The sequence below is a fragment of the Leguminivora glycinivorella genome, chromosome 7 (assembly GCF_023078275.1).
Source record: "Leguminivora glycinivorella isolate SPB_JAAS2020 chromosome 7, LegGlyc_1.1, whole genome shotgun sequence".
NCBI lineage: Eukaryota > Metazoa > Arthropoda > Insecta > Lepidoptera > Tortricidae > Leguminivora > Leguminivora glycinivorella.
In genome coordinates this window covers 2,420,546-2,433,144 of record NC_062977.1, presented here as the reverse complement: position 1 = coordinate 2,433,144, position 12,599 = coordinate 2,420,546, and the positions used below count along the sequence as shown (strand labels likewise).

The window sequence follows — 12,599 nt, the reverse complement described above, 5'->3', positions numbered from 1 at the left end:
ACTTAATGCCCTCCTTATTTCTGGAGTGTTTTAGAAAGAAGTACTTAATAATCATCTAGGTATTTCCAGCATCTCTATGGGTTGACTCACGTTAGACCCGGCCGAATCAGTGCCGGAGCTTCCAGCATTTTATTTGTATGACTGATGACCGGTATTAGTGATGTTTTCCATGGAACACAAAACGCCAGAAGCCCCGCCCCGATCTGACACGGGTTATCCTTTAAGAATAAAGGATACATTAATTTCTACAACACTCCAGCTTTATCATACCATTACCATGCCCACTAACAATAACCAAATAATTATAGTTTAGCGACGACCGAGAGCGTAATCGGGATGAGAGTCTCGAAGTCACTCAAAGCACGCCCTGTACCGAAGAGCCCACAACATTCACCACGGAACCTGCACAAATCACCACAGTCAACTCACCGTACGAAGAGCGCACGACTACGGAACTGGTGTCTACGGCCAGCCCGATTCTTCCGACGTTTATCCCACGACCACCCCCCACGCCGCCTATACCGCCACCAACCACTGAGACACCTACCACTGAGCCTAATACTGCGCGGCCGCGACCACCACCGGTAAGATTACTAATGTGCTGTGCAAAGTGTAAAGATTCCAAAATTATGGAAAAGTTTTTAAATATTTTGAAAAATATTATAAAAAAAGAAATGGAGGACTTCCATTTCCATAACTTTGTTTACATAAACTTTATGGGGAGTTGTTCTTTTACAATTTTGAAATCTTTTCAAATGTATAAACCTACTCAAAAATATTGGTGAGCTTTTTCGTGCAGATTTTCAGAATTCTGCAAAAGGTTATATTTTATATGATAATGGAATGTTCATCCACGCATAATACACTTGCATGTGAAATATTAACAATATCACCCCGAATAGCTTATTAATCTTAATTTTATTCCTACTAAATGGTTGGTACTAAATAACCTACACTCATAAAGTCGTCTTTCAAAATTGGGTCTTAATTAATTCTTCTGGTGATCTTGATTCGAGTTTCTCAGGAAAATAATTGCCTTTTCACTAAGAGATTTGGAATAGTAAAGGTACAATGTAAAATTCACCAATTTATAGTTTTAAAAACAAAATAACTTACATACTTTAATGTCGACTATAATCAGCATTCCGTATATCTAATACGAAAGTGATTTATCTACGATTTGCAGAAAGAGCAGTTACAGCAAGTGTTGCACGATTTGGAAGAGCTGATCAATAATGACACCATAACTATTATGGTCGAAAACGCCAATGAAGCTGTTGAACAGGTAATTACAATTATACCTCATCATCCTGAAGCATTTATAAAAAAAAATCCCCTCACTAGCTCGGAAACACGTGTTTTGTCCTTCAATACCAGCGGGTAAAAACGCATTTTATCCACTAGTGGGTAAAGTAATTTGACCTTGAATAAAGTCAAATTAACTGCTTTAAAATTGATAAAAGTAGGTGAATCTAGTAATAAAGATGATTTACCACATGTGGAACTACTGGAAGCAGTGATAAACGCATTTTTTGCGTTGTAGTTTCCTCGCTATAGTGAGGGGAACACTTTTGTGTTACACTCGGGTGCAAATGTATTTTACTTCTCAAACTTGCAAGTCCAGGATTCTATTCTCGAACCACTCGCTTCGCTCGTGGTTCAACTATAGAATCCTTTCCCTTGCTTGTTTTTCAATTCCACACTCGGCGTTAAAATACAACTTTGCCCCCTTGTATAACAAATAACTATAAAGTCTGTAAAAAAAGTCGCGTAATCTTCGTTAATAATTCTGTTTCTTACTCTTGTAAACCATTGCAAGGAACTTTATTAATAGGACAGGCTTAGTATAATGTTATTCAAAATGTTACGGGTCGCCGTCTAAATTGCAATTTGGAAAGTATATAATGTCATCAAGCATGGACTGATTGGGCTGCTAACAAGGGGACCCGCCTCCACCCAATCAATTATGTCTTATAATTCAGATTCAAACTCCACCTTGTTTCTTCTATATAGTATAAGTAGTCTTCTTCTTCAACCCAGCATTTTCAGATTATAGTGCCTTTTTCCACTTTGTCCGGTAACTATACGGCATCCTCTGGTTTGAGATTGTCCTCTTTCACAAATAATTTTTAAAACATTTTTGGTTCTCATTCCAGGTCGATGCACTCCTCAGCATAGAAGATGAATTAGAAATCCCCGGCCAGCTCCTCCACCTGGTCGATGAGCTGGCAGCCAGAGTAAACTTGAATGGATCTCACCAAGCTCGCGCCATCGCCGAGAACATAGCCATGCTGATGGCTGACGCGGATCCAGAGAACCCGGTGAGAGGACTGAGGATTGCGGCCCAGGGCTCTGGGAATGAAGTGTTTTCGTCAGATGCCTTTGAGATTATTGCCGGTAAGTGCGTTTGGAGTAACAATGTCGTGCAACTAAATGCAGGCGTGGTGAGTGCGACAGAGCCAGTTTTATTTCGTTTGCTACTAAAAGTTAACGATGGTACGAGTATATTTAAATAGGCTGGCTGTACATGAAAAATACAGTACATATTTAATAATCATGTGAGAAACCTTTAACAAGGACTAGTTGTTTTTAGGTCAAATAAACTAAAAATAGTACGTCTAGTAGTGATTCAGAGGAAGATAACTCTTTTATATCACAAAAAATACTTTGATTAATTCATCTCCACTTACAGACAAGCATACAATAAGCATAATTCATGGAGCCAAAAACAGAGCTATTTTAAGCATGATACGTTTGCTATGATTTGAACTAGCTCAACTTTATCTTCCCAAATTACAGAAGAGGTAAACAGCACCCACCTATACTCCGACGAGAGCGAGGCAGTCGTCCATCTTCCGGAATCCGTCGCCAATTCCTCCCGCCGCATCAGCTTCGTAGTGTTCCGAAACGATCGCGCCTTCATGTCCAGCCATGGGCTCTATTCTGTCAACAGCAGAGTCCTTAGCATCAAGATTGAAGACCTTACCCAGTTTGCTGACGGAGAAGTGAGTTTCCTTTTTTTATTTTAGATTTCCAGTTTTTTATCATTCCTTATTTACTTTTTTCTTTGTGAATTCCTTGACGTTATCATTCTCATGATACACTTAACATAAATAAAAAGTTATTCTGAAAGACCGAGTTCTTTTAGGTGCGTATCTTCAACCATTTCTAATTATCTTTCTAGGTAATAGACATTCATCTCCGACCAGTAGCAGGCGATGTAGAACGGAACCAAACTCGCAGCTGCGCTTATTGGCACTTCCTTGACGACAACACCGGCTACTGGTCACAAGACGGCTGCACTTTCATCCCCTCCTCGCAGCCCGGCCAGCTGGACACCTGCCGTTGCGACCACCTCACCCACTTCGCTGAGGTCCTGGTACCCAAAACTGTATTCTCAGAGCGAAACGAGGCGATACTAGAACTCATTTCCATCGTAGGATGTGTTCTGTCTATCTTAGGATTACTTTGCGTCGGTATAACGGCAGCTATCTTCAGGTCATGGAGAAGAGACTTCAGTAACAAGATTTGGTTGCAACTCTGCATTGCAATCTTCATTCTAATTATCTGTTTCTTAGTTGTAGTGTTCGCTAATTTCGACCACTACGACGTCACATGTTTGTTAGTTGGTGTCCTATTGCATTACTCCGTTTTAGCATCGTTTTGCTGGATGCTGGTGGCAGCTGTTTTATCATATAGGAGACTGGTTTTAGTTTTCACTAGGGATGCGTCTCATAAATTGTTGAGAGCTTCCGCATTTTCTTGGGGGACTCCATGCGCTATTGTAGGAATTCTTCTTGCTGTTAGTCCACATGCCTATTCAGGACAGTTTGAAGAAATGTCTCCCAGTTCAAGCTTCTGCTACCCATCGGGACTTGGACTTTGGTTGACGGTCTACGCGCCTATTGCTATAATGTTACTCGCAAACTGGACGCTATTTGTTCTGATAGTTCGTTCCGTGTTTGCTTCTAGAAGGATTCAGAGACACGGCGATTCTAACGAAGCTTTAAGATGCGCTTCGGTTAGCTGTCTCTTGGTCTTCCTATTTGGTCTACCCTGGATTTTCGGTCTATTTGCTTCAAACATTGTCGCGGCGTATCTTTTCACGTTGACTGCGACTTTCCAAGGTTTCGTTCTCTTTATTTTCTTTGTAGTTGGGAATAAAAAGACTAGAGATCTTTGGTTGAACAAGCTGAAAATCAAGCAGACTCAAAAGATACCAGTCACATCGTCGACTTATACCAATAATAAGAGCCAACACTCTGCTTCAGAGTGGAGGGGAGGGCGATCTACTCCTGCCACTATTGAAGCTAACGCCTCAAAGCCTAGGTCTCTCTCTTCTCCTGATGAATCCAGGTTTTCTTGACAGAGATGAGACATCAGAAAGTGATGATCTTCAGAGCTCCTTGCCAGGTCGAGTCTCGCCTCTTTAAAATTTTCTTTTGGTAACTTTTTCATTTGAAAGTTCACTATAAGATTTATCGTCACGAAAATTAAACTTGATCGACATGTATTCGAGGTAAATTGTAGATTATAAGTGACTTCAGTATTAGTCTTATTTCGTTGACTTTAATAAACCTATTTGCTTTAAGAAAGAGTGATTGAAAGTATGAGTTGAAAGAGATGTATGGATAATTTTGTGCTAACCAAAGCCATGTTCATGAAATCAGTTTTTCAATAAAGGCATAACTGAATAAGACCTTACCCTCCTGCCTACGCGTATTTTTAGTTTGAACTATATACTCCACACACACCGGGGGTCTATGTCCTGTGGGTGAGCACAAGGTTAGCAATTTCAAACTAGCAATACGGTGGAAACATTATCGAATACAAATGCAGATGTGTTTAACATTTGGGTTTTTTCAAAGACAAATCTGTGGAGAGAACAGGACAAAACCAGACGGGATGGCCCAATGTGTCAATTTTTATATTACGTCATCCAATATGCGATGATCCCGTCTCGTACCGTTCTAACGTAAGTCATCCTTAAAGCGATTGGACGGGTGGCTATAACCAAGAGTGCAATCGTTGATGCTCTGCAGCAAACGATATAAATATACGCAACTGGCTCTGTCGCACCAATACGCAAGGCCAGTAGAGAGAGACAACTACATACAATACACTACAGAGTGTGAACGATAGCACTTTTGGCTAGAGTGCCAGGTTGCGAGTTCGTGTTGTTGATTTTTCTAATTTAAAAATGATTGTAAAATGTGAGATGCGTTTATTCGTGTATGCCAAGTGTATATCTACCCTATTACAAATACGAAGGCCCGATAGTACTTGAAACAAACAAAGGGCTTGATGTTTGCATTTTGTTATTTAATTAGGAGCACTTCAAAATGGCACGCTGTGTCGGTGCAAATGCAAACTGCATACAACTAAAGTGAAAATAAAGCATATCTAGCATCGCCAGGTATCTTTTGTTTTCACTAAGCCTATTGTTAAGGCCTAATGACAAGCTTGAGCTTGAATACCAACCAACTTAGCACTTGAGTGAGGCTTACGTCACTCGCGTTAAGTACCTACCCGTTAGCAGTTGCCTCGAGGTAACAAGTGACTGAGAGGCGCCACGCGCCCTGTGTAGTCGCGTGGCACGTACCTACTTTTCTTCTGAGTTTTACGTAGTAACTTACTAACTAATTAGTATTAGTTAAATAAAGCGTAGGTATTTAAGCGTAGGCATGCATGCCGTGTTTGCCTGTAATTGGGTGAATACTCGAGCAAGTTTATCTTAGAGTAATTTTAATGTATAAGTATCTTTGTATTACACCTGTTGGCAAACCTAAATAAATAATAATAATAATATTTTGTCGTTTTGCGGGCAAGAGAAGGATCTGCTACGTTAGTAACTTATTCATAATCTATGCTTGAGTGCTATTGGACCATCGTATTTGAAATATACCTGTGAGTATAACTATCATAAAAATGCAATACTACTTTGCATAACCCTATCTATTAAATTTGTGTACATGAACTCTGCCCTGCTAAGCCGAGTGGCGCTGTCTCAAAACCAAATAATTTTGAAAATGGAACTGTCAGCTATAGATACGTAAGTATAAGTTAGCTATGGAGGGCAGAACTGTAGGTGTAAGCTATGTAGTAACGTATCATATCGTACGTCTTATCTAGTCTGAAAATGATTTTAACTTTCATTTTCATTTCACTTGTTTTATATAATTTTCTTCATTAGCAGCAAAGAGTTACCAAATATTTAACTATTTATAAGATTTCGTGTTAGTTGTTAGGTACAGTCAACCAATTGGAACCCTAGGCCACTCTACAACCATGTCAAAATGACAAGCAGTAAGAGATTTCTTACAATCTGATTTATAACGTCACTGTGCCATAGTTCTAGAATGGACTCCAATTGGTTGACTATACCTATATGCAATTACCTATGCAGTATTTTCATCAATAGTAAGGGGAAATGTTTCTTGTAAATACACATTTTTGTAAAATTAGATTTTAATATATGAGAAAATGTACAGACAGAACAAACTAATAGAATATAGAGAAATATTTATTTAAAATAGTTTATGGTTAGTTGTAAGAATCGAAGCATTTAATGTTATATTTGAAATAAAGTTGTACCACTTACTTATTTAGATATTGTTTTATTATTATAATACTAGCTTATGATATTAAATTCGAAAATTGAGCGATGCTCCATACGAACTTTCACCCCCCATTGTAGGGAAGTGGGGGGTTAGAAAGAGACAAAGAGTTGCCTATGCCACTCTCCATACCTTCAACTATCTCCACTTGAAAAACCACGTCAATTCGTCGCTCCGTTTTGACGTGAAAGACGGACAAACAAACAGACATAGACACACACACTTTCCCATTTATAATATTAAGTATGGATATTATCCTATAGTATATTTTTGTGTTAGATATTTTTGAATTATGCGTGATGCGATGCGTCACAGTCTATAATTGACATTGGCTGATATGCCATTTCAGTTGTAGCCATTTGGCTACAGTATGTCATTTTGCCTAAATATTTTTCTTTGGTTGACTACCGATAGTTGTAGTTTACATTCATGAAGCTAGATGGAGCTCTATTGCTCCGCGAATCGCATTTCGGCGCTTCTATGTGTGCGTGCTTGCGGGGGCTGAGGAAATTGACAAGCGTGGCATATGAGCTGTCAGTCGCTCCTTTAGTAGCCCCTTAAACGGTTAAGACAAAAATTAAAATCTTAAAAACGCCTGGAAAATTTGTAGGCATTCAAAATCTCAGAGATGTATAAGGTCTCTAAGTGTCCAAAAAACTAACATTAACTTAAGAGCGTTATAACATTTCGGCGTCGGGCGAAATTAGGTATTTTACCCGCCGCGCGAGCCCAATATGCCGACCCTTTCTAGCACGTCACGTCTTATCACTCGCTCGCACTACAATAATGGACAAAACAATCTTGATCCTTTCTATGGAATTTTGATAACAACCACAATCTACTATCTCGATATAAACTTTTGGTTTCTAATAAACATTATTTTGTACGAAAATACGAGAATATAGCGCGAAATAATATCAATTATGTTAAAATTTATTTAAAAAATTAAAGTAATAATTATAAAAGTAGATCCCATCCCAAATATTTGCTTTTGTTATATGATAAGTATTAGAGTAAAGTATATATTAATATGATGATAAAATAAGACAAATACAATTCTAATTAATTCAAGATGGTGCTCAGGGTCTGATGATGGAGCCAGATGGTGGTCACCAATACCAATGAACAATATGACTATACAACTTCGTGGTTTACATGTCATTCTAGCATTTTCACTTTCACATTTCAAGTGCATATACCACGAGTATAGGTTTTCGGGTGTGCTGATTTAAAAATTAATGACCGATTTGGAATCTGACATTGCTGACTGTCACTTTGACACAAAAGTCATCATGGGTGTCGTAAAATAGGTTTTAGGGGTGCTGATTCCAAAATTAATGACCAATGTGGAATCTGACATTGCTGACTGTCACTTTGACACAAAAGTCGTCATGGGTGTCGTAAAATTGGTTTTAGGGGGTGCTGATTCCAAAATTAATGACCAATGTGGAATCTGACATTGCTGACTGTCACTTTGACACAAAAGTCGTCATGGGTGTCGTCAAATAGGTTTGCGGGGGTGCTGATTCCAAAATTAATGAACAATGTGGAATCTGACATTGCTGACTGTCACTTTGACACAAAAGTCGTCATGGGTGTCGTAAAATTGGTTTTAGGGGGTGCTGATTCCAAAAATAATGACCAATGTGAAATCTAACATTGCTGACTGCCACTTTGACACAAAAGTCGTCATGGGTGTCGTCAAATAGGTTTGCGGGGGTGCTGATTCCAAAATTAATGAACAATGTGGAATCTAACATTGCTGACTGTCACTTTGACACAAAAGTCATCATGGGTGTCGTCAAATAGGTTTCCGGAGGTGCTGATTTGAAAATTAATGACCGATTTGGAATCTTGACATTGCTGACTGTCACTTTGACACAAAAGTCGTCATGGGTGTCGTCAAAAAGGTTTCCGGGGGTGCTGATTCCAAAATTAACGACTATTTTGGAATCTCACAGTGCTAATTGTCATTTTGACACAAAAAGAATCATGGGTGTAGTCAAATAGTTTTTAGGGGTACTGATTCCAAAATTAATGAAATGATTTAAAAAGTAATGACCGATTTGGAACCTGACATTGCACAGTACCCCTGGAAATCTATTTGACGACACCCATAACGACTTTTATGTCAAAGTGACAGTCAGCAATGTCAGATTCCAAATTGATCATTAATATTGAGATCAGTACCCATGAAAACCTATTTGAAGACACCCATGATCACTCTTGTGTGAAAGTGACAGTCAACAGTGTCAGATTCCAAATTGGTCATTAGTTTTCAAACACCTCCGGATACCTATTTGACGACACCCATGACGACTTTTGTGTCAAAGTGACAGTCAGCAATGTCAGATTCCAAATTGGTCACTAATTTTGGAATCAGCACCCCCTAAAACCTATTTTACGACACCCATGACGACTTTTGTGTCAAAGTGACAGTCAGCAATGTCAGATTCCACATTGGTCATTAATTTTGGAATCAGCACCCCTAAAACCTATTTTACGACACCCATGACGACTTTTGTGTCAAAGTGACAGTCAGCAGATTTCAAATTGGTCATTAATTTTGGAATCAGCACCCCCTAAAACCTATTTTACGACACCCATGACGACTTTTGTGTCAGAGTGACAGTCAGCAATGTCAGATTGAACATTGGTCATTAATTTTGGAATCAGCACTTCCTAAAACCTATTTTACGACACCCATGACGACTTTTGTGTCAAAGTGACAGTCAGCAATGTCAGATTCCACATTGGTCATTAATTTTGGAATCAGCACCCCCTAAAACCTATTTTACGATACCCATGACGACTTTTGTGTCAAAGTGACAGTCAGCAATGTCAGATTCCAAATTGGTCATTCATTTTGTAATCAGCACCCCCTAAAACCTATTTTACGACACCCATGACGACTTTTGTGTCAGAGTGACAGTCAGCAATGTCAGATTGAACATTGGTCATTAATTTTGGAATCAGCACCCCCTAAAACCTATTTTACGACACCCATGACGACTTTTGTGTCAAAGTGACAGTCAGCAATGTCAGATTCCACATTGGTCACTAATTTTGGAATCAGCACCCCTAAAACCTATTTTACGACACCCATGACGACTTTTGTGTCAAAGTGACAGTCAGAAATGTCAGATTGAACATTGGTCATTAATTTTGGAATCAGCACCCCCTTAAACCTATTTTACGACACCCATGACGACTTTTGTGTCAGAGTGACAGTCAGCAATGTCAGATTGAACATTGGTCATTAATTTTGGAATCAGCACCCCCTAAAACCTATTTTACGACACCCATGACGACTTTTGTGTCAGAGTGACAGTCAGCAATGTCAGATTAAACATTGGTCATTAATTTTGGAATCAGCACCCCCTAAAACATATTTTACGACACCCATGACGACTTTTGTGTCAAAGTGACAGTCAGCAATGTCAGATTCCACATTGGTCATTAATTTTGGAATCAGCACCCCTAAAACCTATTTTACGACACCCATGATGACTTTTGTGTCAAAGTGACAGTCATCTGAGGTACTACATATTCGTAATCTGAAAGTAATCAAGTCAATAATTTCAGTTATTTTGAATCGACTATGATTCCGAATTATTGGTAATAGTAATGATTGTATAGATGATTAGTGATTCCTTTACATGTAATGGTAATTTACCGTTTCACTTGATTACATTACAAGTAATCTGACACCCAGTAGTGTCAGATTTCAAAGTAAAATCAAGTAATCGTGTAATCCGGAATCGATTACGATTTCCCCATCTCTGGGTTTAGTTATATGGTTCATTGGTACTGGTGACCACCATCTGGCTCCATCATCAGATCCCGAGTACCATCTTGATGTGTCTTATCATCTTGACCGTATTGTAATTTTCACATTTTTATCATCACAACGTTGTAATACTTTAACATTCAAACATAACAAAGTATTACAAAAGCAAATATTTACGGGTCTAGGATCAAATTCGTTGGTCGCTGTTTACACACACACAATGCGAGGATAGCCCGTGTAGAAACAAGGCGTCCGACCCACACAACAATAAATATTCTCGACGTTTGCGATGAAAACTCGGAGACCAAAGCGACATACGTCTTACCTGCTCGAGCTCCGGCGCGGCACTGAAATCGCAGGCGTCCGTCGCCGGTAAAATAGCGACAGGAAGGCTAGTTTTCAAAAAATTGGCAAAAAATCATGATAAAATATTATAACGACAAATGGATAACAACAGTTTAAGCACATTGTGCAGATTATTTATATACTAAAATAACTTCGATAACATGTAGATTTTCGGAGAAATGATCACTTGTTTCGATGTATTTTCAAGACAAAATTGAGTTCGTTTTACTTTCAATTTCTCAATTTCAAAGGATTAAATGATAAATATTGTTTAATGGGCCTTAAGTACAAGATATTTGGAACTTAAATTTACCTCATTTATGAGAGTGATCTTATCAAATTGTACATAATAAGAGCTCCGAGTTCTGTGCTTCACGCGGTTTTTCCTAAACGAGCATCAGAAAAACAATCATTACTAATTGAAAAAGCTTTTTTTTTCATATGTTTTTTATTTAACCGACAGTTAATAAGATGTTCTAAGTAGGCAATCGTATTGACGCTATTGCTCGTACTTATTTCATGATTCATAATTCAAACCCTACCAGAGGAGTCAAGTAATCTTATATTGGCTATAGTATGAATTTTCTGAGATGAATTTTTGGGTTTTTGCCGTAATCTGTTAAACAAAAGCCTTTGTTTCTATTATTCACAGCGGCTAGCTCCCGTTTCCACAGCACGTGCTAAAGTCTCAGTGTAGTTAAAAAGCAACTATCATGATAACAATAAGGTTCAAATTTATGAAACAGTTTACAGTATGCAGGTAACTTTTTTTGAAGATGACAAAACGTGTTATCTCCGAAAGGACTTTTTATGGATTTGAACCTTATTGTTATCATGATAGTTGCTTTTTAACTACACTGAGACTTTAGCACGTGCTGTGGAAACGGGAGCTAGCCACTGTGACTAATAGAAACAAAGCCTTTTGTTTAACAGATTACGGCAAAAGCCAAAAAACCATCTCAGAAAATTCATACTTTAACTGACCTAGCTAAATTGTATGTACTTACATTCAATTAATTGTTTGCATAACAAGAAAAGACAATTTGCACACTAGTGCGGGCAAAAACACCATCTGTTCTAAAAATTAATAGTTATTTGTTTTACAGGGGGGAAAAGTTGTTGCTTAACTGCACATGCCAATATTGATACCCGAGCAAGCGAAATATTCCAATATTTAACCGCGAGCGTAGCCAGTGGTTTAAAAAGTGGAATCTTGAGCATTGCGAGGGTTTCAAGACACGAAGGTTAAACAAAAACTTTGCCGCCAAGTGAAACACATTTTTTTTTACCACAAACAAAATACTTAAGTACTTACTATAAAACATCAAACTAAATTAAATTTATCAATTTATTCAATATTTATGATTCAAAATCATCATTCACCCAGCCACCACCAATTCTACCAGTCAGCTCAAGATGTCAAGTTAAAATTTGTATGAAATTACTTTGCACTCTTGTGGATAAAATGCAAATCTCTTTTCGAATAGCAAAGTAAGCGTTTACCAGTTGGTGTGGTGAAACAATTATTGGTTTCTTTGTATTTCGGCAGCCACATACTGAATTCTCTGACTGAAGTATGTTGCACCCACGCGTGACGTATTTTGAGAATACTCATTACAATTAATGCAATTAACGTAAATGTTTGTATCTTATTCTGACCACAAAAATGTGTAGGTAAAGGTGACTCAATTTTATATTTACAGTACCAATAATTAGTACGTCACAGGCGTCACGGCAATACGTCACATTGCACGACTTATGAGTTTTAGTAAGGATATAAAAAATAAATTGTACACACACCTGTAGTATATTAGTTAAGGGTATTTGTAAAATACTGTACCTACCTA

At 38.2% G+C, this 12,599-nt stretch overlaps 1 protein-coding gene across 2 annotated transcripts in view; it reads left to right on the top strand.

Moving 5' to 3' along the window:
• The window catches only part of LOC125227986 (adhesion G-protein coupled receptor G2-like), a 50,635-nt gene extending 44,567 nt beyond the window's left edge, over positions 1-6,068 (top strand). The window contains exons 8-12 of one of the 2 annotated variants that reach the window (XM_048132421.1): positions 309-584; positions 1,187-1,285; positions 2,157-2,397; positions 2,800-3,005; positions 3,185-6,068. In XM_048132421.1, coding sequence (XP_047988378.1) covers positions 309-584; positions 1,187-1,285; positions 2,157-2,397; positions 2,800-3,005; positions 3,185-4,366 — 2,004 coding nt within the window. In that variant the 3' untranslated portion in view covers positions 4,367-6,068. The remainder of the gene's footprint in view (positions 1-308; positions 585-1,186; positions 1,286-2,156; positions 2,398-2,799; positions 3,006-3,184) is intronic. The other variant, XM_048132422.1, reaches the window with a different exon arrangement.
• The last annotated feature ends 6,531 nt before the right edge of the window (positions 6,069-12,599 follow it).